This window comes from Hemiscyllium ocellatum, chromosome 14 (genome assembly GCF_020745735.1).
Source record: "Hemiscyllium ocellatum isolate sHemOce1 chromosome 14, sHemOce1.pat.X.cur, whole genome shotgun sequence".
NCBI classification, from domain to species: Eukaryota; Metazoa; Chordata; class Chondrichthyes; order Orectolobiformes; family Hemiscylliidae; genus Hemiscyllium; species Hemiscyllium ocellatum.
Window position 1 is genome coordinate 58,067,633 of NC_083414.1, and position 25,924 is coordinate 58,093,556.

General features: G+C 41.0%; 1 protein-coding gene across 1 annotated transcript in view; it reads right to left on the reverse strand.

Moving 5' to 3' along the window:
• LOC132822491 (F-actin-capping protein subunit alpha-2-like) overlaps positions 1-25,924 on the reverse strand; it is a 100,389-nt gene that overhangs the window by 15,794 nt on the left and 58,671 nt on the right. The window contains exons 2-7 of the mRNA XM_060835868.1: positions 21,717-21,780; positions 19,735-19,786; positions 16,422-16,485; positions 13,913-14,119; positions 7,825-7,907; positions 760-838 (exon numbers count right to left, since the gene is read on the reverse strand). Coding sequence (XP_060691851.1) covers positions 760-838; positions 7,825-7,907; positions 13,913-14,119; positions 16,422-16,485; positions 19,735-19,786; positions 21,717-21,780 — 549 coding nt within the window. The remainder of the gene's footprint in view (positions 1-759; positions 839-7,824; positions 7,908-13,912; positions 14,120-16,421; positions 16,486-19,734; positions 19,787-21,716; positions 21,781-25,924) is intronic.

Here is a 25,924-nt window from a genome sequence, read left to right on the forward strand (position 1 = left end):
CTGCCCTTGTCCTTTGTGCTTGAATAATTGGCTGTCATTTCCTGCATTCATGTGAAAAGTGGTTCATTTGGTAAGGTACAGAAGGTCATCATTGCACAAGGAATCTTGTCCAACCTTGAAAGTAAAGTCTCCAGAGAGAAAAGACCATGAGAAAGTTCATACAAGAAAGAAATTAATAAAAAGAAAGCTAAGCTCCTATCGCATTGTGACTCCGATATGAGGCTAACTTGTGAGTTAACGGTTCTGTAGCAGATTCGGCCCACTGAATCCATTCTGTCACACCAACATAATGCTTGTTTCTTTCTCCTGTGGTTGAAAGCATTTTGGGAATTCCACTGATAGGCTTCTTTCTAGTCAATGCTTGCTGCCTGGAAGTTGTTTTTTTTTACCCTTTCTAACAGTATTGGTAATACTTTCTTCAGTAGTTTATATTTGAAAGATACAATATGTGAAGCATTGATTAATTAATATTTGTTTGGAATTTGTAATTGTATGAACCACTGCAAGATGTTGAATGATAATGTCACAACAGGAAGTTTGATGCAAAATCTGCGTGTTTGTAAAAACCCACTCATAGTAAGTTCATTCTGTCTAGCATGTACTGAGGCACAACAGCAATATTCAAATTTCCCTTTCTATCTGCTCGCTGTTTCGCTATGTTTGAATAGGAACTGGTGCTACTTGTTTGCAACATAGGCATCAACTGTTCATACCATGTCCCAAACTGGACTTACTGACAACCCACTGCTGGACCCTTACCTGCACCTTAATTGTTCCCATGACTTCAGCATTTGGTGGACAGAGCATGAGCTTCCAATCAGATTTCCAAGAGCCATTCCTAAAATCAAAATGGATACAGAAACATTGTGCAGTTAATCTATTGGCAATATTGATAGTATTGAAGCTAAATAGGCAAGGAACTGATAGCAAGGCATTATAAGACAGAATCTAAGCATATTCCACAGTAGCTGGACTGTACTTGATAATAAACAGAAGTAAAGAAAAGGTTAGGGAATTTTGCTAATCTAATTCAAGTTTTATTCTGTTCTGAGTCAAAGAATGAGGGTTAATTTTTAAAAATATAATAATTGAGCATGTTGCATAAATAATCATCACTGTGGACCACCTTTGTTGTACAAGGCTCTCTGTACTATTGTTCACCATGGGATAGGTTTGTTGCCACCACCATCTCAGTGTAGGGGTCTGAAAGGCCTGGTAGAGGAAAACTGCTTAGTATTCCGATGAGAGGAATAAGTTAATTAAGATGCTTGTTAGCAACCAAATATAATAGCACTGACATGATCGCCAATGTTACAGAGACTATGAGGAGGAGTACGTGATAAGTCTTACTATTTTGTGATACTACACTATTCTCCCACCAAATTGGTAAGACATCATCACAACACTTAAAGTACTCCTCTGTATTGACCCTTTCATTCCCTTACACACTTATCCAACTCCCTCTATATTTTTCTCTCGTCTTTTTGTTCTCATTTGTGTATATAATTACATATGTAACAGCCCTGTCTTCCCCCAAAGTTGCTCACTTCAAAGATTCAGCCTGGAGGTTTCAATTGGAATGTGTTCTGTTTAGACTTGGAAGATCAGCAGATCATGGAACTGAACATGGTGATTTTAATTCTGTTCCTGACAGTGTGAGATTAAAAGTCTCTTTCTTTATGATGGTCCTCTTGGGACAAACCTAACTAAACAGTGGTGGGTTGATTGCTGCTGAATGGGCTGAGGTTCATGCAGTTCCCTCTTGCAATTCATTCTGCTGTACAAACAACATGCAATCACTGCTGGTCTGCACCTCCTTGAATGACTGTACCTTTATTGCTAATGTCCCATATCTATATTTAGTATCCTTGATTCATATTTGTCAACTGCCATGCTTGACAATGCATAACAGAGAGTGTTTTCTGCAGTTGAATTGTTCCTTCCTGATAGCCTCATGAATGTAAATGTGGAGTTGTCTTCTTTGTTAGGATAGCTCAGTCTTCAGATCTCTGCCCACCAGCAGTTGTGATGGCAAGCAGCACTGGAGTGGAATGAATTGGTAATTCACCTGAGAACTGACTGTCCAGATCCCACTCTTGACTTCCCTATTCAACTTTGGGTATCTCAGCAAACGTATAAAATGCTCAAATCCAGAACATGCTGCAAATTGGCTGGAGCATTTATTACAATTGTGATCCATTATTCAAAACAACCTCATCAGGGGTAATATGCATTGCAAATATGGCTTGCAGGACACTGCTAATAACATTTGTAGTGGTGGTGTATATATTCTTTACATTTACCTTCTTTGAAAAACAGTCAAACATAGTAACAGTCTCTATCATTAGGGGCAAAGAATTTGACAAACTGAAGGCACTAAAAGTAAACAAGTCAGCAGGACCTGATGGCTTGCATCCAAATATTTTGAAGGAAGTAGCCACAGAGATAATGGAGGCATTAGTAAGTGTTCCAGAACTCATAGCCCTATTCAAAGAGGGAGGAAATTGAAAGCAAGAAGCTATAGGCCCACTAGCTGAATGTCTGCCATTGGGAAAATGCTAGAGTTCATGAAGAAATAATAGGATATTTATAAAATCCCAATGTCATACAACAAAGTAAACATGGTTTTGTAAAAGGAAAATCATGTTTGACAAATTGAATGCATGTGACAAATTTTGATTCTCATTAATTCTAATTCTAATTCTAGAATACTTTGTGTGTTGAACAAGCAGAGTTGATAAAGAAGAATTGGTAAATGTAGTGTATTTGGATTTACAGAAGGTATTTGAGAAGGTACCACATAAAAGGTAACAGCTCATGGTATTGTGTAATTTATTATCATGAATTGAAGATTGATTAACATATAGAAGATAGAGAATCTGGAGTAATGGGTTTTTTTCCAGATTGGGAAGTATAATAGTGGAGTGCCAAAAGGATCAGTCCTGAGGCTTCAATCTTCTATATCAGGGACTTGAAAAAGTGGCAGAGTGTAAAATATCAATATTTTCTAGAAATACAAAATCACTAAGAGGGCATAATGTAATGAGGACATAACGAACCTGAAGCAGGGTATAAAATGGTTGACTGGGCAAGAACTTTCCCAATGGAGTTTAATATATGAAAATGTGAAGTCATGCATCTTCATAGGAAGAATCAAGAGGTGGACTTATTTAAGTGGAGAGACACTCCAAAGATTGCAATGCAAAGAGATCTGTGTTCTTGTGTGTGAAACTCAAAAGGTTAAGCAGGTGGAGCAAGTAATTAAAAAGGCGAATTGAATGTTGAACCTTTACTGCTAGGAGGTTGGAGTTTAAAATTAGGGAAGTGTGTTGCAGCTGTACACGGTGTTGGTGAGGCCATGGCTGCAGTACAGTATATAGTTTGTTTCTCATATTTAAGCAAGTACATACTGGCATTGGAGGCAGTTCAAAAAAGATCCACTAGTCAGATTCTGAGATAAAAAGAGTAACTTAGCAAGAATTGTCAAACAGGGTTGTCTTTATTCATTAGAGTTGAGAAGAATGAGCAGTGATTTTATTGAAATATACAAGACTCTGAGGCGGGTTGACAGGGTAAGTGTTGAGAAGGTGTTCCCACTAGTCAGGGAATCTCGAATAAGATGACATAGTTATGGACTTAGGGGACACTCCTTTTAAAACTGAGATACAAATGAATTTCTTATCCCAGAGGATAGTGAATGTTTGCAAGTTTGTACTCCAAAATGTTGTGGAGGCTAGGTCATGAAGTATTCAAAGAAGAAGTAGCATATTTTTGAAATGTCAGGGAGCTGAGGGATATGTGGTGCTGGTGCAAAAGAGAAGTTGAGACCTGGGGCAGATCAGCCATTATCTTGTAAAATGGTGGAGCGAGTTTGAAGTGCCAAAAGGCCTACTGCTGCTGCTCATTTCTCATGTTGTTATCAAAATGAATAGGTCTATGTCCATATGTTCCCATGATCTAGTAAGGAAAGTGTAGGTATCAACAGTTCTCTTTGATCTGGCCAGTGAATAGTGCAGGTTTCACAGCGGATCAAGACCTCACACCACTGACCAGTTCTGACCAGACACATAATGGTCTGCAAGTGATTTTGGTATATATTATGTAGGCTATCTTTCTGAAGAGAAGCTGGAAGAACCAGCCTTAGATACACCACAAAGTCACCCATGATTGTGAAATTCTGTCATTCTTCAAGATGTGTTTTCATTGGCCAATCATTAAGCTTTGGTCTGGCCAGCCTTCAACACATGACTGACGAATGGTGATGCATTCGTAGTCTCACTACTGCTCATGTCAAATCCCAGGCAGCTAAGAGATCCTATTTCTTCATCTTGCCTGTAACTGAGGCATCAGCACCTATGGTTATTGCAAAGGATATTTTGGAGTTGGCCAGAACACCTGAAAATGCTGGCTTTTACCCTTCTTTAGGATTTGTCTCAAAAATTCTGTCATAAGTGTCAAAAGAGACAAAATTTTCACCAACTGTTCAGTCATCCTGAAAATTCATTTTATATCATGAATTGATGTTTGGAGTGGCAAACTCGTTGATGGCTTTGCTTTTCTGTGGATTTGTCATTAGCCCATCTACCTAACGGATTCCTTGGAAAATTCATATTTGTCACTGAGGACACGTTGTTCTGCTGGTAAGTGTTTGAAGACTGTGTACATTCCCTGATCATGCTCTTCAATTGTTTCACCCTATCAATGTGTCATCCACGATTTCTTGCTGATGTTTTAAAATGTTGGATATAGTCCATAGAGAAATCTCTGGAACTACAACAATTTCAAATGAAGCAAAACCGCATTATAAATATTGTTCTTTGCTCAACCAAAGGTATCTGCTGAAATCCACTGTTTTTAGTGAGTTGTTGCACACTAAACTTTTGAATAATTTAGCCAAGTGCAGGCATGGGATTGATTACTTTCTGCCTTGTGGAGCTGTGTGATAGACCCAGGATTGGGTACCATAAATATGCCTGAGCACCACTTAATTGGTTTCATAACCAGTGAAATGATGCCCAATCCTGTCATCTTTCCAAGTTGTTTCTCACCTTGTTTCATCAATTGATGTGGAATCTACCTAGATTTACAGAGACGTAATTGTTTAGCATCTTAGGAGCATTGATATCCTGAGGGATCTCAGGGTCCAAATCCTTGGCTACCTGAAAGTGTCAACACAACGAAATAAGATACTTGTCTTCATCGGTTGGACCATTTAGTAAAACAATTGGCAGGTCATGTTGTAACTGTATAAGACTTTAGTTAAGCCACATTCAGAATTGTGTGTATTTCTGGTCGCCACACTGTAGGAAGGACGTGGAGTCTTTGGTACAGAAGAGATTACCTGCACTGGAGTGTATTAGCTACAAAGAGAGGTTGGGAAAACTTAGATTTTTTTGCTAGATCACTGGAGGTTGAAGGGTGTCCTGTTAGAAGTGTATAAAATTATGAGAGGCATGGATAGGGTGGATAGTCAGAATCTCATTTCCTAGGTGGAAATGTTAAATACTATGGGGCACAGGATTAAGTAAGAGAAGGAAACTTTAAAGGAGTGTGCGAGGCAAGTTTCTTTTTAATTAGTAGATACCTGTAATGCATTGCCACAGGAGGTAGGAGAAGCAGATGCAGTAGCAATGTTTAAATGGCTTTTAGACAGACATATGAACAGGTAAGGGAATAGGGGAATATGGATCATGTGCAGGCAGGTGGGATTAGTTTAGAATAGCATCGTAATGAACGCAGACATGGTGGGATAAAGTGGCTGTTTCTGTATTGTACTATGTTTCATCTTTCTTCAGTATGAGTAATGAATAATGAATTTCCCCAAAATGTTGATTAATTTTAGGTATTTCTGTTCAGCAATGGCTATTTTCTGCTGATCAACCTCTTCAATTTTGTGAAGAATTCTTGCCGCAGAATGAGAATTCTTAATTCTGGGGCACATACAAGCTCTCTCATGTTGGAGAGTTTTTTCCAGCATAATCTTTCATGTTAGTGCTTCCTGGAACATGGAGTTACACGATTGTTGGTTTCACTATATAATAATATTATGACACCCCTGCATCAAGCTTGAAGTCTTTGCATTGTCCATTGACATCAAATCCTCTTGCCAAATAAGTACTTCTGAATTACATATCTCTACTGGAAACATATCAGAAAACTTTTTTTTCTATTGTAGACTGTTCTAATTCATTGACCTCTTTGTATGGGTAGCTATTTAAATTCTTGCTTTTCTGTGACTGTACCTACTTTAGTACATTTTCTGAAAATGACACACTATTGTAGATTAAGTATTCCCCTTTAATAACTAGGCACTGTGAAGTTTCTCTGCTCCACTGTCAAGAACCTTTCAGTGTTATCTGCCCTGCTTGCAATGCTGGTTTCTCACATATCTCTGTTATGATTTGTACCTGAAGAACCATGTGGATTCTGCTGATCTCCTTGTGATAAGATCGATCTTTTCCTTTTAAGGTCAATTTGTGCTTCTTCTAAAATTTAGCTTCAACTACAATTGACAAATTTTCTTTCGATTGTAACAAATCTTTTGATGCAATTCATCAGGGGATTTGGCTTGTTGGCTAGGTCAGTATTTGTTGTCTACCCCTAACTGCCCTTGAGAAGGTAACAGTGAGCTTCCTTCTTGAATTGTTGCTCTTTATTTGGTGTAGACACTCCGACAATTCTTGTGAAGGAGGATGTTCCAGGATTTTGACCCAGCGATGGTGATGGTGAGTGGCTTTGAGGACAAGTTGCAATTGGTTGTGTATCTGCTATCCTTGCCTTTCTACATGGTAGTAGATGTGGGTTTGGAAGTCTTTCTATAGTGAATTTCTATAGTACCTCCTGTAAATTGTATACTCTGCTGAGACTGTTGGTCAGTGGTAGAGGGCGTGAATGTCTCTGAATGTGCTGGCAATCAAGTGGGCTGGTCTATCTTGGATGGTATCAAGTCTCTGAGGTATTATTGAAGCTGCAATGCAAACAAGTGGATAGCCTCTAACTTGTGCCTTGTGGGTTGTCAACTGGCTTTGAATAGTTGTGTCTGTTACTTACTGTGAGCTGAACTTTCCATAATTTATCTGGCCCCTCACAACCTTTTTGTCCTGGCACCTTATTCACCTGGAACCCTCCATCTACTCGCCTGGCATCCTACTTACCTGTCACACTTCCCTTTATTCACCTGTCAACCTATTCTCCCAGCACTCTAACCTCATACTTACTCTATGCACTTACCCTTTCACAGGAGTTGTCAAACTGTCTGTCTACAATACTGCACCTCAAAACCTTGGAATATGGTAACTGACTGCTGTGATAGAAGGAAGGGTGATTTGTCTTGCCCTAACTGTTGTGCACAATGATGGACCTGTCAGGATGAAAATATGGCTCTATACTTCCGAAAAAACTCTGTCAGAAATGCAGAGCTCTTTCCTATGTGGAAAAAAAAAGGAGTGGAATTGTAAATTGCATGTGAATGCCACTACTTGGGAAGTCTGGTCCACAGCCCCTACTTGAAAACCTGCTTCGACCTTTTATTCTCAGATGGCCTGTAATTTTAAATGTTGTCGCTTCATGACACCCCACCAAATGGTTTGGCTCTTTGATACTCTCAGTTGCAGCTTACGTGAGTCCAATGAGGTGTGACTGGGAAGTTCTCAGAGGTGCAAGTGTACCACAGGAGGAAAATGATGGCATCAGAAAAAAAGAAGGCATACTAGAAATGCCTGTCTGGTTATATAATATCTTGCTTGGATTTTTTTCTTTTCGTCTACGTCAAGTAGATGGTACAAGATTGAGAGAAATTGAGCACATTACATGAATGTAACTTACCAGAACTCATGTCTCTGATATTTATGAGATTCAATGCAGGCAGTGATAACTTGGCAGTGTTTGCCATATGCTTGTCCATATACCTGCCAAAGACAAGATTCTGTCAACACAAATGAATGCAAAAGGTTTCAAGAGCAATATGAAATAATAATTGCACCTGTCAGGGTAGAAATCAAAGGCCCTATTGCAAGTTTAATCACTTAGAGAGCCATCTAAACTGAGATGGCTCTTGTTCAATCAGTGCTGAGTTGGGCTATCACAGGCAAGTAATAGTACAATGCACACTTCTGGTTGGAGAGGTGAAAATGAAGATGTGATTCCACTTCCTGATTACCAATTAATAATTCCTGTTGAACATGCTTCTACACCAAAATAGGATCAAGATATTGTTGGGTTTGATTCTGTTCTCTTTTCTTTTACTAGTTTAGGGTGGCATGGTGGCTCAGTGGTTAGCACTGCTGCCTGGCAGTGCCAGAGACCCAGGTTCGATTCCAGCCTCAGGCAACTGCCTGTGCGTAGTTTGCATGTTCTCCCGTGTCTGCGTGGGTTTCCCCCAGGTGCCCCGATTTCCTTCCACAGTCCAGGTTAGGTGGATTGGCCCAAGTTAAATTGCCCATAGTGATAGGTACATGAGTAGGGGAATAGGTCTGGGTGGGTTACTCTTCAGAGGATCGGTGTGGACTTGTTGGGCTGAAGGGCCTCTTTTCACACTGTAGGGAATCTAATCAGATTCCAGCTTAACCTCACAAACTCACTATCTGAGCTGACATACAAGATGGTGTGGAAATATATCTCAGTGAGAATCCATATGTTGTGGAGACATCAAAGTTGGCAGAAAACGATAAAGGAGGAAAGTCAACAGAGAAAAATTACTTGGATTTTAGTAAAGCTTTTGACAAGATTCCACGTGGTAGACTAATTAGTAAAGTTAGGTCACATGTGATTCAAGGTAAACTTGCAAATTGGATACAAAAATTGTTTAACAGCACGAGACAGAGTGTGATGGTGGAGGATTTTTTTCAGATTGGAGGCCTGTGACCAATGGTGTTCCATAGAGATTGGTGCTGGGTCCACTTTTGTTTGTCATATGTACAAATGATTTAGATGAGAATATAGAAGGCATGATTAGTAACTTTGCAGATGATACCAAGATTGGTGGTATAGTGGACATTGAAGAAGGTTATCTAAGATTACAAAGAGATCATAATCAGTTGGTTAATGGGCTGAAGAGTGGCAAATGGAATTTAATTTGAAAAGATGCATTGTATAAGTTTTTTGTCATTTTGATCAAATAAACAAACAAAAGACTTATACAATTACAATTACAAGTAGGGCCGTGGGAGTGTTAATAAGTGTGGTGCTGGAAAAGTACAGCCGTTCAGGCAGCATCTGAGGAGCAGGAGAGTCAACGTTTCCAGCATAAGCCTTTCATCATTCCTGATTAAATGTAAATTCTCCCGCTCCTTGGATGCTGTCTGACTGGCTATGCTTTTCTAGCACCACACTTTTTGACTCTAATCTCCAGCATCTGCAGTCCTCATTTCTCCTCCTTGGATAGTGTTGTAGCACAGAGAGACCTAGGGATTCAGGTACATAATCCTTTGAAGTTTGCACCACATATAGATAGGGTAGTTAAGAAGGTGCTTAGCATGCTTGCCTTCGTTGCTCAGACCTTTGCGTATAGGAGTTGGGATGTTATATCGAAGTTGTATGGGACGTTGGTGAAGTCTGTTCTGAAAGACAGTGTCCAGTTCTTGTCTCTCTGTTATAGGAAAGATATTATTAAGCCAGAGAGGGTTGAGAAGAATTTACCAGCATATTTCTGGGAATGGACACCTGGAGTTATAAGGTGAGGCTAGATAGGATGGACACTGAAAACAACAAATGCTAGAGATCAAAAATAGGTCAGACAGTGTCCATCCACACTTCACTTCATTTTTGATGAAGAGTCATCTAAATCTGAGGCATTAACTTGGTCTCTCTTCATGGATGCTGTCTGACTCGCTGTGATCTCCAGTATTTGTTGTTTTCAGTATTTGCAGTAATTTACTCCAAGATAGGATGCGATTTGTTTCACTGGAGCGTAGGAGGTTGAGACGTGACCTTATGGAGGTTTAGAAAATAATGAGGTCTATGGATAAGGTGAATTGCGTTTCCGTACAGTGGGGGATTTCAAGGATCGAGGTGAGAGGAGAAAGATTTTAAAGAAGAAATGAGCGACAATTTCTTTATGTAGAGAGTGATTGATGTGTGGAATGAACTTCCAGAGGAAGTGTTGGATGCGGCTATAGTTACAGAGTTTAAAAGACATTTAGATAAGTACATGAATAAGCAATGTTTGGAGGTAACACACACAGGTAATACAAATTCAGCTTGGGATTATGTCGGGATGGACTGGTTGGATCAAAGGGTCTGTTTCCATGCTGTATGACACCATGACCCTATAATTCTTTCAGAGAACAGACACATAAGGTCATCACAAATAAGTCCAATGAGCAATTCAAGATATATCACTTTATCCAGAAAGTAGGGATATGAAATTTGACACCAAGGGGAAAGGTTGAGGTGCCTAACATTGGTGTATAAGGCACTAGAATAGTACAATGAGATAGGAAGGAATAGAAGTCTGCTGAAGGATTGGTGGGAAGGAGGCTCATGTGGAACATAGTTGAGAGTGTGTTGCTGGAAAAGCACAGCAGGTCAGGCAGCAGCCAAAGAGCAGGAAAATCGACGTTTCGGGCCAGAGCCCTTCTTCAGGAATGAGGCTGGGAGCCTCAGGGGTGGAGAGATAAATGGGGGAGAAGGTGCAGTAGGTGGATGGAGGTGGGGATGAAGATGATAGGTTGGAGAGGAGGGTGGACTAGACAGGTGGAAAGGAAGATTGACAGATGGGACAGGTCATGAGGGCGGTGCTGAGCTGGAACTAGGGGGAGAGGAAATGAGGAAACTGGTGAATTCCACATTGATGCCCTGGGGTTGAAGGGTTCTGAGGCAGAAGAAGAGGTGGTTCTTCCTCCAGATGTCAGGTGGTGAGGGAATGGTGATGGAGCAGTCCCAGGACCTGCATGTCCTCGACAGAGTGGGAGGGGGGAGTTGAAATGCTCAGCCACAGGGCAGTGGGGTTATTTGGTGCGGATGTCCTGGAGATGTTCTGTAAAGTGCTCTGGGTGAAGATGTCCAGTCTCCCCAATGTAGAGTACACCGCATCAGGAGCAACAGATACAATAAATGACGTGTGGAAGTGAAAGTGAAACTTTGATAGATGTGGAAGGCTCTTTTGGGGCTTGGACTGAGCTAAGGGAGGAGGTGTGGGCACAGACTTTGTAATTCCTGCGGTGGCAGGGGAAGGTGGCTTGTTTGGGGGCATATCCCTGACCAGTTGGTCGTGGAGGGAATGGTCTTTGCAGAAAGCGGATAGGGGTGGGGAGTGAAATATATCCCTGATGGTGGGGTCCATTTGTTGTTGGCTGAAATGTCGGTAGATGATGCGATTTATGCGGAGGTTGGTGGGGTGGAAGGTGAGGACCAGCAGGGTTCTGTCCTTGTTGCGGTTGGAGGGATGGGGTTCGAGGTCAGAGGTGCGGGTTGTGGATGAGATACGTTGGATGGCATCTTCAACCACATGGGAGGGGAAATTTCAGTCTTTAAAGAAGGAGGCCATCTGGTGTGTTCTGTGGTGGAACTGGTCCTCTTGGGAACAGAGGCAGCGGAGGTAGATTAATTGGGAATATGGGATAGCATTTTTGCAGGAGGTAGGGTGAGAGGAGTTGAAATCCAGGTAGCTGTGGGAGTCGGTGCGTTTGTTAAAAATGTTATTGTTGAGTCGGTCCTCGTGGATGGAGATTATGAGGTCTAGGAAGGGGAAGGAGGTGTCAGAGATGATCCAGGTGAATTTAAGGTTGGGGTGGAATGTGTTGGTGAAGTTGATGAACTGTTTGACCTCCTTGTGGGAGCATGAGGTAGTGCCGATGCAGTCATCAATGTTGCGGAGGAAGAGGTAGAGAATGGAGCTGAATGAGCTCAACCCATCCATTCAGCTCAAGATGGAAGAGTTGAGTGGATCTTCCATCTAACTCCGGAAGATGGACTGATCTACATCGTCAACAAAGAGACAGGAATAGCTTGGGCCCATGTGGGTGCCCGTGGCCACCCCTTTCATCTGGAGGAAGTGAGAGGATGGAAGGAGAAATTGTTGTGGGAGAGGACCAGTTCAGCCAAACAAAATAAGGGTGTCAGAGGAAGGGTGCTGGTGATATCCATCCACTCCCTGTACACCTCCATCTGCCATGATCAGGGCCTCCAAGCCTTCCGTTTCTTTCTCTCCCAACATCCCCACCAGTACCATTGCACCTCCCTCAAACCACAACAAGGACAGAACCCCCCACCCCTCCCCCAGTCTTCACTTTCCACCCCACCAACCTCTGCATAAATTGCATCATCCGCCAACATTTCGGCTACCTGCAAATGGACTCCCCACCAGAGATATTCCCTTCCCACCCCTATCCGTTTTCCACAAAGACAGTTCCCACCTGGGACCTGCCCTTGCCACCGCAAGAATTCCAAAACCTGCACCCACAGCTCCCCCCTTTACCCCTGTCAAAGGCCCCAAAGGAGCCTTTCATATCCATCATAGTTTCACCTTCACTTCCATATGTCATTTATTGTATCCATTGCTCCTGATGCAATCTCCTCCACTCTGGGGAGACGGGACACCTTCTTGCAGAGTGCTTGAGAGAACATCTCCAGGATACCCGCACCAACCAACCCCGTCACCCTGTGGCTGAACATTTCATCTCCCTCTCCCACTCTGTCCTGACCCTCCTCCATTACCACTCCCTCACCACCCGACACCTGGAGGAAGGAACGCCTCATCTTTGGAGCACTTCAACCCCAGGGCATCAATGTAGACTTCACCAGTTTCCTCATTTCCCCATGCCACCTTACCCGAGTTCCAACCTTCCAGCTCAGCTGTCAAACTTCCTTCCCACCAATCCGCTCCACCCTCTTCTCTGACCTATCTACCTTCTCCCCAACTCCACCCCCTCCCATTTATCTCTCCAAGCCTGAGGCTCCCAGCCTCATTTCTGATGAAGGATTTCTGCCCGAAATTTTAATTTCCCTGTTCCTCAGATGCTGCCTGACCTGCTGTGCTTTTCCAGCAACACACTCCTAACTCTGATCTCCAGCATCTGCAGCCATCACTGTCATGTGGAACATAACCAATAAATTGGATAGACCAACTGGGCTCCTTCTGTTCTGTAAACACTGTGTAATTCTAAATGCCATGTTTTTGTTTGTTTCCTGCCTGTAAATCATTTGCTTCATAAACTTCTAGTGGTTATCATACAATTATTAATCTTTCAGTTTGGTGATCACTGCACATCATTACATAGGCACAATATCTAAAGACTATAATGACTGTAGTGGTGGGTACAAAGTCTTTGTAGCTGATTGGGTACAAAGTCTTTGTAGCTTATTGGCTACAAGATGATGGAAGATTGCTATGTGGTATTCCATACTTTAACCAGGAGTGGCAGTTGTGGCTCAGTTGATAGCATTTTGCCTTTGAGACACAAGGTCCTGCGTTCAAGTATTACTTGAAGCTTGAGCACAATGGTTACAGTTTCCATTCCAGTGCAGCTCTGAGGGAGTGCACTTTTGGAGGTACTCTCTTTTTGGATTAGGCATTAAACCAAGTGTTCACCTAAGTTGGATAAATATGAAAGGTCCTATGGCATGTTTTCGAACCAGCACCATAGAGAAACAGGATTTCTGTCAGCTAACACAATGCTTTGAGGGAGTTAGTTGTGGCAATTTGACATCATGACAGTGATTATACTACAGATGTATTTAATTAGTTTTAAAGCACTTTGAGGCATATGGTGGTCATGAAAAATGCTATATAAATGCAAGTTTGTTTCTGTAGGCTATAGGCCAAGTACTGATACCTTATTTGTTGGGAACATGCTTTCTTGGCATATTGAAGCTTGATTTTTGGCCTGCAGGCTAAAAATATTGTCTTCCATCTTTTCATACACATCAGGCGATGGTATTCGAAATAATAATATCATTTCTGGAGGCCACTTACTGTGCAGTTTCCATCTGGGTAGTACTTCTTCACATAATTGATGAGTGCACATTCTATAGCTCTCCTCCAACTCTCTACAGAAATATCTAATGCACATGGCTGGATATCAGAAACATTTTTGTTCAAGTGATCAAACTTGAATGAAATCTTCTGCATTGGGTCCACAAAGTATCCATTCCCAAGGTTACCATACTCGGTGATTAGCACCTAACAATATAGAATAAAGATTAGTGCGTTTACTGAATAAATGACATTTCAATCATATTGCCTCCATATTTTTGATTGTCATTACTGGTCAAATTTCAAGTGGATCATTTAAAAATGATGCGAATATGTTATTCAAGAAGACAAATGAAAACTAGCTGCTTCGGAAAGTTAATAACTCAAGTAGTCACTATAGTCCTACTGGACCATTGGGCCGCCCTCTCCTTAGAAGAAGACAATTGGAGATGGTTTAATGTGAGGGTCAACACTCCCCAGACAAGGGGTGAGACTGAGAAGGGGAGTCCTTCTCTGCCATCGCTCTGCTTCACAAACCAGCCACACCAGCCAACTGAGTTAAATGACCCTCTTGTAGCTCAAGTAAGTCTATATAAATCTACTACTTGTAAAAGCATTCAGTTACACTTAGGTTGTATAAATAACATTTTTTTATTGATGACCTACTTGAATATACAATAACTGAACAGTTGTGTTCTTCACATGAAACACATTGCAGTATGACAGTGTAACACAGGCCACTCTGGATTTTATGAAATGAAAAATGAGGATTGATAGTGTGAGATCTATTTCCAATAAATCTGATGAGATTTCAGAACAGATCGCTTTGACAAATGCTTTTTTTTCACTTATCAGGACTTAATTTCTGTTGAATTTAATGTATTGCAGAATGATAGAACTATTTCCAATAGCTCATATTAATATTTACAAATGAAACTTAGAAATCTCTTCATCTTTTCAAGGATGCATTGGGAGTGTATTGATAGTTTCAAGGGATGCTGCTGCCTGTCTTGATATTTCAAGGGGTACCTTCGATGTTAATATTTCCAGGGAGTTTCAGAGAATTATTTTACCTGTATATCTGAGTGTACCTTAACATGTCCAGAGGACTCAAACTATGTTAATTGTTTGGAGGGAGACTTTGAGCTGTGTTAATAATGAATCATTGAAGATGTGTTCATTGTTACAGGAGTTTCTGAGTAGGTTTTCACATTTATAAAGTGTTCTCTGTGGGTTAATTAATAATTGTTGAATGCTAAGTATTGGTTAATGTTTATAAAGAGTTCCACAAGAGTTAGTTCATATTTGTAAAGGGAACACTGGGAGTTAATTTATGCATGTAGTGGTTCCCTAAGTATGTACATATTTGTTAATACTTAAAAGGAATACCTTCATAGAAAAAGGTTTGAAACCCAATGATTTTTTCATTGCAAAGCGTTATCTTTGCCATCTTGTGGCAGTCTATCAGAACAACAGAGCCTGTTAAAAATGATGTTCCTTCTCCACACATGGAGATACTTCATTACCTCCCACCTGCAGTGATCATTATAACAGCTCAACACATTTATCCAGTGCAGCCCTAAGTTCCAGACTTCAGTCTCTGCTGAACTGGCTGATTCCTTGCCTGAGTTGGTGAGGAGGCTGGCATAGATCTATTTGCAGTGACCCTAGTGTTGTCAGCAAACCTGAAATTCTGGCCTCTTGCACTTTAATATAATTGTTACTCTTATCAGGTTTTTGTGTGAGGGACAATCCCTTAACATTTCCTTATGTGACTGTATATATGGCATTTTGACTGATAATGCTCCTGGGAGGTACTTTGGGACATTTTACTTCATTAAGTTTGCTACAAGTTTGTTAATCTTGAAGTCTTTTTGGGAGTGAGATTTCATTTCCTTCTTTCTTATTTTCATCTCCCCCAATTACTGAAACTGGCTTCCACACTCCAGCCCAAATTTCTCCTCATATAGGCCTCAGGCTGGGGACATTTTCTTTTATTCATTCATGAGATGTGGGCATTGCTTTCCATCACTAATCATCCAGTTAGGAAGTCAATCATATTATTGTAGGTTTGGAGTTATATATAGGCCAGAGCAGGTCCAGTAAGGACAGCAGTTTCCTATCCTCAAGGACATTAGATAAACAAATGAGTTTTTCCCCAACAATTGGCTCATCTTAGCTCTTAATTCCAGCTTTTTATTGAATTCAAATTCCACCATCTACCCGAGTAGAATTCAATCCTATATCCCATACCATTTGGCTTCTAGATTAATAGTCCAGCAATAATACCATTGGACCTTCACCTCCCCCTAACTTGTCAAAAAAAAGAAATATATTGAAACACAAAAAGTTTATAGGACAAGGAGAGGACACAAGATGCAAAGTTAAAAAAAGCCCAGAAGAAAAACTGACCAGATCTTTAGGTTACTTGTTTGGGTTTAAAATTCAGTTTCTTCAGTTAACGAGAACAATATATAAATAAAGATTGATCTTAGTCACTGTCCACTACCTTTTCTTTGTGCTCCATTATTTCAACAGGAGTAAATTGTTCCAAATTATATTTTGCAGTGATTCTGTAAAATAAGACACATTTAGTACACTGACTCTTATCATAATCACTAAGGGTTTCCCCCCACCCCACCCCACCATGAGCCTTGATTGAGACACAGATATTGTACCCTTTTGTGAATGTGAAATTAACAATTCCCCTGATTGGTCGATAGCTGCCAGATAGATCATGCTCTGGAATCAAAGTGAATTCTCAATAGTGACTCATTTCCCAGAACATATTCATGGATTTTACAATTGAACATAATATTCAATCTTGGCACTTGTCAAATATTACTTGTACAAATCAATTTAAAATTTAACACTGTTGTGGATTGCATGTTCATTGTGGATTGCATGTTCATTTCTTATTTCAATTTGCCCTCCCTCTTGAATACATTCATTCATGTTGGTGTGATATTTCACAGTTTCCATCCTCTCTCTTGTTTCTCATTTCTGTGTGAGCTCAAACAGTGAGTGCTCGCAGCATAATTGACTACCAAGCTTCATTCATCAGATGTCTACATTCAAATGCTTTCCTTCGGGGGCTGTTATACAACGATTGAGCAAGGAACACAGATTGATTTTCTCCCTCATTAACTTTCTGCACTAATTGTAAATTTAAGGCCAGTTGCAGTTTCTTAGCAGCAGCAGACGTCAGACCTGGACTCTCACAACCTCTTCAATCTAGCCCACCAATGTGTCAGAATGTCAGCTGGGCCAAATACAGTTCAGGAAGTGATGCAGTCTACAGCCAGCGTCTTACAGGCCCAATGTGCTAGAGGTCATTGGCCATACACTTCTCAAGAGTCCTTAACAAAGAAACATGGCCAATGTGTGGAGAGAGAAACAGAGTTAACAGTTCAAGTCAGACATGGCTCTTCTTTAGAGGACTCTTTGTCTGATTAGCTGCCTTCAATCATTTCAGCTGGAATCACAAGAGAATAAATGATACTGGGCTATTCAAGAAAGCGCCCTAAGACAGGTAGCAAAGGCTCAGGACTGGTGGATTAATCAAAGCTAGGTCTTTGTATAAGACATGCAAATGATAGACATTTTGAAATCTTTATGTGTGTGGTATGTTATTCTAGTAGCCATTGGCTTTACAAGGTTAGATGACATGAATGTCAATGTTAATCTTTCAATGGATGCAAGTTATTTGACGGTAGATGAACTGGGACAGCTGTTGGACATGATTTTAATACAGGGAAATGTTCAACCAAAGTGCTGTTCTGTAATTTAACGTTAAAAAAATCTGGCTATAGATAAATGTTGGAACCTTCCTTTTCTGAGTTATCCTCATTGCACTGTCAAACCCCCCACTGCACTAAATACCTTTCACCGGTAGCTCCATCTGTTGTCTTCATTTCCACAAAGCTATACAGTACACAATATGTTAGTGGATTCTCTTTGTTCAGTTGCACAGAATCCCTACAGTGTGGAGACAGGTCATTCAGCCCATCAAGTCCACACCAACCCTCCGAAGAACATCCCGCCCAGACCTACCTACCTATCCTATCACTGCATTTAGCATAGCCAATCCACCAAACTTACACATCCCTAGATTCAATGGACATTTTAGCATGACCAATCTACCTAAGCTGCACATAGAGTCATAGAGATGTACAGCACGGAAACAGACTCTTCAGGCCAGTGTCCATGCCGACCAGATATCCCAACCTAATCTACTCCCATTTGCCAGCATTTGGCCCATATGTCTCTAAACCCTTCCTATTCATATACACATCCACATCTTTGGGACTATAGGAGGAAATCCATGCAGCAATGGGGAGAATGTGCAAACACCACCAGTTGCCTGAGAATGAGGTTGAACTTTCCTAGGTGGTTTAACAGCTATCTCTAGACATTGAAATAATTGCTTTGAGACCTCTCAAAATACCATCTACTCTAGAGGCTGTAGTGAAGTCAGGGGTCCAACAGTAGTGCAGTTCGGCTGTTGAACACAAATTCCAAGAGGAACCAGGTGCTCTGTAGGGGATAGCCCTTATCTTCTAGAAACCAATAGTTGTACAGAGACAAGGAATGGTAAATAGATGATTGCTGCTAGAAAAAAAAGCATCATTTCTGTTTCCTGGAATGTGATCACAGACCTGTCTGATGCCCTGTCAGTAATTACACTGCAGTTATATTGGAAGTCATTCTGATTCATGAAGACAGCATGTCTGCGAGAGGCCAGAGATGATTCATGTACAATCAGTGAGACACTGGGCTGTGTAGAAGCCCAAAAATAAAGCAGATTCCAAAGTCATATCTCTATCCTGCTTCCATATGTCCACTGCGAAAAACTGAAAGCACTTGCTCCAGTTAAAACAGAAAAAAATGTCTATTCAATGTGAGCACAGACTGCAGACCGACTAATGTTGCTCAAAGTTCCTTATGGCAGGTTGGAAGGAGCCGTTGAAAAACGTGCTGATAACTGAAATGACTTTAGCTGTCACAGGTTGTACAATGATAGCTGTGGGTGGCAGGTATTGTAGAAGACAACACAATACCGTATCTGACTGCTTGGTGAAGTACAGATGCTTATATTCTGCTCTTCAGAGAACTGCAAGTATGCGACTGATTTCCCTGCATCTCTAATAACAAGGTAACTAAGATACCAATTTCCTTCTCGAGGACTTTAATCTGTTCTGTGCATGGCTTAATACACTTTGACAGTGTTCAAACCTGGTGAGTTTAAGGTATGTGGCAGTCTGGAAATGTTAATTTAGCCTTGGATTTGTTAAATTGATGGAATTGCTCCAAATTCCAAGGTTATTTGGATACCAGTTGAGGATCAGTGAGGAGGTCTTTATCAAGAATGGACCATGAGGATTTAGGTCAGAAGTGAATCATAGTTTGTGTGAGATTACAGATGCAAGATTGATGGAAAGTAATGTATACATTCTTGCAGCATTCTTGTGCTGGTTACAAGAAGATAAATCACTTTGGATATAGCAATAAAACAGCGAGACCTATTTTGTGTGCCCTTGTCTGCCTTTATAACTACAGGTCGTTCTGCTATAACCCATGTTTCATTAATGCAAACTCGCTATAACGTGATTCACAAATTGGGGACACTGTTCCTAAAGTGCAAACTTTGAAAGCATGTTTTGGTTGTAACACGATTCCAGCTCCATTAGTTTAAATGGTGCTGACATTACGCGATCTTCTTACACCATGGGGTTGCCTGTGAACGAAACTACCACATTATGGCAGAACCGACTGAATATGTACAAGAGGCCAATTATTTTTAAAAAACAAAATAAACTTACTGTTCTATGTTCTCACATATCAATTCATCATCATTCAGCAAAGCCCGCATATCTGCAACAACCAAAAAAAGAGTTGCTAAGCTATACCAAGCAAAATGTCAATATTCATGCAAGGCCTGAACATTAAACATAACATCAGTCTTATTCACTGACACCAATAAGAGTCAAAGTTTATACCACAACATTGCTCAGACCACTGCAAAGGCAAATTGGCCTTACTACCATTTAAACAGTAAAATTTGGAGGCAGATTCTAGAGTAAGTCAGTTCTGTGCTCACTGTGTATCATCTCCAGCTTCAGATAGATATGCAAACAACCACTATTCCTGGAATATAAGAGCAGATAGTTTTGTTGGTTGACATAGAATTTGCATTTCAGTTCGCAATTTGACTGATGACTATTGTTCAATTTTAAACTAAGTATTGACATTTAATGTAGAGGAGAGGAGTAAACATTTTGGTTTATTGATTTGTGAGATGACACAATCGTGGAACTAAACAATCTTTTGACAAATACAGCAGAATCTTACCACCTTAGACCTTGATGCAATGGTGGAAACATAGTCAGGTCTGGATCCCAACTTGTTACACAGCATATCTAAATGTTGTTCTTTACCAGAACAAACCAATTGTCATCCTGCCTGCAGGCTGTTTGACCACTTAGAAAGGATGGGTGGGATAATGCATCAATTCAGTCATAACTAACTTCTTATCAACCTTATCACCACTTCATTACTTATCTGATATTCCCCTGGGAAATGTTGGAACAGGGCTGGAACATGAGTGAGATGGACAATTGATTGGTTGAGTATTTCATCAAAAGAAGCTTAAAAATACAGTTTTCACCAGCACTGTCTGTCTGATAATTTTGACTAAAATGATTCCCTGCCTCTCATGGACCCCCTTTGTTAAATGACTGTGGGAATTATGAAGATGCCCCTTATAGCCAGCAGCAGAAATTAGGCTTTTCGCACCAATCTGAACTGTAATCATGTGGTGAAATTATAAAGGTTGAGTATAAATCTTTTCATAGGGACATTTCCTTTGTTGCAATGTCTCTGGACTCCGTTTCTTTTAGTGCTGGATCCCTCATCAGGAATCCATGGATTTGTCTTTTTACAGTAAGTATGAGGTAGTAAATATATATTAGTCCCGTTACAGGTACTGGAACATATTTTATTAAGATCCTGCATCTGCAGCGTCCCAAATGCCAGTGCATCTCTAACACTCAAGTCTGTTGTCATTTTGGTGAGTGTTAGAACAGTGCCCTTAATAGGATCAAGAGACAATTCTACAGCCTATTTCAGAAGTAATCCTACACAAAACTAAACATATTTTCCTCCTATTCAATAAATCAGATTTTTTTTGATCTACTAACCACCAGCAGTAAATCATCCTTGTTAGTGCTAGAGTATATTGTTACCTATTAATTATTATGTAACTATTAAGTAATTTAAATAATTAAGTGCCTGCTGTCAACACTACTCATTTAGACTGTATTTATATATTTGAGCACTAATCACTTATAACTATTTTTCTTACCACTTTATTTAATGCAAGTTCAATCCCAATAACAGATTGTTGTCTGTGAACTGAGGAATAACAAATCCCAATGAGTTTAGCTGCTTGAGAGTTTTACTCATTCCGTCATTGTTGGGGTCCAGTTGCAAAGTTACTTTGTTTAAAAAATTCTTAGGAGAGTAACTTTCTTTAGCAAAAAGATGACTTTGGATGAAAAAGGAGGTTGCTAATCTTTTTTCACTTCTAGCTTTAGTCTCAAGAACAAGAAACTGAAATATGGGACTGATGGAAGAGTAAATATCATTTTTGTCTTTATATCTTATTAATTATCTAAAATTTCGCATTCAGCTTTAACCTTCCCAAAGAATCCCATGCTATTCATGTGTGAAGTGGCCAGTTTCTGGCATGCTCCACATTGTGTTGGTGCAGTCTCTATAATTTGGAACAATGTTGGGTACTTACCGTTGACCACTTCACTGAACTCGCCAGGAGGGGCCTGCGCAAGGATGCTGCTCAGGATGTTAATCTAAAAAAGCAATCAGCATTACAGAATGAGATAAATAGAACTTTACACAGAGGGAACTGTACCATATGGTTTAGGCCACACACTGGAGTAAAGGTCAGCATCACAAGCAGTTCGGGATTGCAGACATTGATTTCATCAACTTCAGCTACTGGTCAAGGTCTAAGTGTACCTTGGATTATGATAAAAGATTCAAGTGAAGGCCTAAAATGGGCCATTAATCACACTTAAGGCCTTCATTCAGCCACAAATGAGCCAATGGTATTCATGCAATGGCAGGCAGAGGTGCTGATTGTGTGGGAATTCTGATGGTAGACACCATTGGGGTTGACAGTGGGCTTCTGGGGAGTGCCATAATTCAAAGGTACTCAGTGCTAGTCAAAAGGACCTTGCTTCAGAATAGGTTAGAGGTGTAGTGCTGAAAGAGACCCTGTTGTCCTTGCCCTTGCTGCTAACGATGAGGAAGGGCCGGTGGTGAACTGGGATGGACAAATTTTTTAAGAATCACACAATATCAGGTTATAGTCTAACAGGTTTATTTGGAAGCACTGATGAAGGAGCAGTGCTCTGAAAGCTAGTGCTTCCAAATAAACCTGTTAGATTATAACCTGGTATTGTAGGATTTCAAACTTGCTGCTAATCACCTCCCTCATGGGTCAACACTCCGTGACTCCATGACACCTCACCCTGCTCCCATCATTCCTCACTTCGGCCCTGAAATACAGCACTGATACCTGTCCTTGGATGTATGTTGTCTAGATATCATATTGGTACCTTCCCTGGTGATACTGTCATACTATATGAATACAAATCTCTAATTGATCAGCTGGATTTCTGCGCTCGAGGTCCTTTCATCACAGGGGAAAGCTCACTGCTGGCCTGGCAACTGCTCGAATGGAACAAAATGTAACAGGCTTCCTGAAAGGAAGTTCTTGTTGGTTCTCCAACCAGTAATCAGGATTCCCCTCTCCTCACAAGATTCAGCCCATTATGTGGGGCGGCACGGTGGCACAGTGGTTAGCACTGCTGCCTCACAGCGCTAGAGACCCGGGTTCAATTCCCGACTTAGGCGACTGACTGTGTGGAGTTTGCACATTCACCCCGTGTCTGCGTGGGTTTCCTCCGGGTGCTCCGGTTTCCTCCCACAGTTTAAAAAATGTGCAGATTAGGTGAATTGGCCATGTTAAATTGCCCTTGGTGTTAGGTAAAAGGGGAATGGGTGGGTTGTGCTTTTGGTGGGTCGGTGTGGACTTGTTGGGCCAAAGGGCCTGTTTCCACACTGTAAGTAATCTAATCTAATCTAACTGTGGGATAAAGCTAACAAGGAAATACAGACAAGGATCATGAGTTGGTGGTGCATGCTGAAGGAAATTAGTCAAACAAGTATAAGGTATACAGTAAATTGTATAGGGTAAATATTTCTGAAAGGTTTAATGAAGTTACATTAGCTCCACCCAATCTCTATGCTGACATGAACAGTCTTGGAGACAGTGCATTCTACAGTAGTCTTTATAGGGAGCAAATTAATTTCTGTACAGCTCCTGAGAACCCTTGGTAATTATTGTCTGACTAGTAATTAACGTTAGCATTATTTCTGTCATGCAATAAGTCATCTACCTTTTCTGTATACACTCTGTAGAAGTCTATCCTTTGCCACCAACAATTAGTGACCTGAGACACATTATAGACAATGAAATGCTGAACTACCTTAACCAGCCCTTACCTTGTGCTGAAGAGGAAATCAAGGACAAGGATGATGGTTTATGAGATTGAGAATTGAGTGGCAATCAGGATCTGGATGTGTTAAATATTTAGAAATGAAATAGACTGGACCCACATCTACTCTGTCAAGCCCAGGGGGACTGATATTTTATGTTTCAATTAGGTCTCCTCTCATTCTTCTAAACTTCAGTGAGTGTGGCCCCAACCTACTCAATCTCTCCTCATAAGGAAATTTTTCCATGTCAATATCAACTTATTAAACATTTTCTAGACTGCTTCCAATGTCAGTATATCTCCAGTGGTGTAATCGGCTAGTGTGCAGTCCTTCTATGATGGTATAGAGGTATGTGAAATGCCGAGAGTGAGAGTCTGGTTGGCAGGGTGGCTCAGTGGTTTGCGCTGTTGCTTTACAGCATCATGAACCCAGGTTCGATTCCAGCCTCAGGCGACTATGTGGGGTTTGCATATTCTCCCCATATCTGCATGTGGGTCCTCTGTTTCCTCCCAGAGTCCAAAGATGTGCAGGTTAGGTGGATTGGCCATGCTAAATTGCCCATAGTATCCAGGGATGTGTAGGCTAGATGGGTTAGCCATGGGAAATGCAGAGTTGATGGGTTGGGTCTGGGTGGGATGCTCATCAGAGTATTGATGTGTACTTGCTGGGTTGAATGGCCTGTTTCCACTCTGTAGGGACTCTATTCTATCTTTGTGGGTGGCTCAGTGGTTAGCACTGCTGCCTCACAGCATCACACACCCAAGTTTGATTCCAGCCTTGAGTGACTGTCAGTGTGGAGTTTGCACATGCTCTCTTTGTCTGCGTGGATTTCCTCTGGGTGTTCTGGTTTCCTCCCACAAACCAAAGATATGCAGGCTAGGTGAATTGGCCATAGTATTCCGGGATGCATGGGTTCGGTACATTAGTCAGGGGTAAATGTAGAGTAATAGTGTAGGGGAATGGGTTTGGGTGGGTTACTTTTCAGAGGGTCAGTGTGGACTTTTTGGGTTGAATGGCCTGTTTCTGCACTGTAAGGGACTCTATGATTTCCTTAGCTAAAGGGACCAAAATTGTTCACAGTACTCTAGCTATGATCTGATTTATTCCTCACATAGTTTTGGCAAGACTTTCCTCTCTTTATTCCCCTTGATGTCAATCCAACAGTCCATTTGCCTTCTTGGATGCTGCTGGATGTGGATGCAAACATTTGGTGTTTCATGCATGAGGGCTCCCAAATTCCTCTGTGCTTTAGCTTTCTGTTGTCTGTTTCAACTTAAATAATATTCAGCTCCTCTAAGCTTCCTGCCAAAGGGCATAACATTTGCTCATTTCATCTCATCTCATTTATGTCCCATCTGCCAAGTTTTCATGCAGTCACATCTTACAAAGGACACCACAAGATATTGCTGTTTAATGTGGGAAATCATGGAGAAGTGAGCTATTTTCGAAGGCAAGCCGTGATAATAATTCTCTGAAGGAAACACATTTTACTTGTTATTTCTACATCACACCAGAGTTCTTTGTGATTACCCAGATTTAATTATATCAGCTGGCATGATGACAAGTGTCACCATCGCAAAACCAAGCAGAAAATAGAACTTAGCACTTACTTTTCTCTCCCTCGAGATGGATGGTACATTTTTTGCCATCTCCTCCGAAATTAAATCTTTTTTTAAGCCTGATCCAGACGGAAGACAATTTCAAACTGCAACAGTCAGAGGTTCCAAGGGTTCTGGAGCTGCGAGTCAACAAGGTTCCACAGCATAGGCAATCCAGCTTTCTTTTCCCCCAATGCGCCACCCCTCAACTGTGTGGGTGCTGAATCACACAGAGTTAATGTGGACACTGCTTTTCTGAAGCAGGTATATTTCCCCCAACATGGTAACATATCAGATTGTCAACCAGTTGATCAACCTAAACCTACCCCTCCCCCGCAACCCTGATACCCCTCAGAGATTTCCATATTCACAGTATCTTGTTTTTGTGTCATTAGAATGGATTATTTGATCATTATCACAGCCCTTCATGGAGCTTAGGGGAGGCGATGGCCTAGTGGTACTGTTGCAAGACTATTCATGCAGAGACCCAGATAATATTCTGAATGCACAGGTTCAAATTCTACTGGTGGAATTTGGATAGTGGGAGGAAATTAGAGCACCTGAAGGAAACTCACGCAGCGATGGGGAGAACATCTAAACTCCACAGAGACAGTCACCCAAGGCTGGAATCAAACCTGGGTCCCAGTGAGGCAGCAGTGTTAACCACTGAGCCTTAGTGCTGCCCTCATTTACAATTAAAAAGCAGGAATGTTACCTGCTTATGAAATAGCTGAGGTGGTAAGAATTCATTTCAAATATATTACAGAGTGAACAGAGTGGGAATTGATTGCAAATCTAATAATTTTCAGCTGTGAAAAAATGAGATGTATAT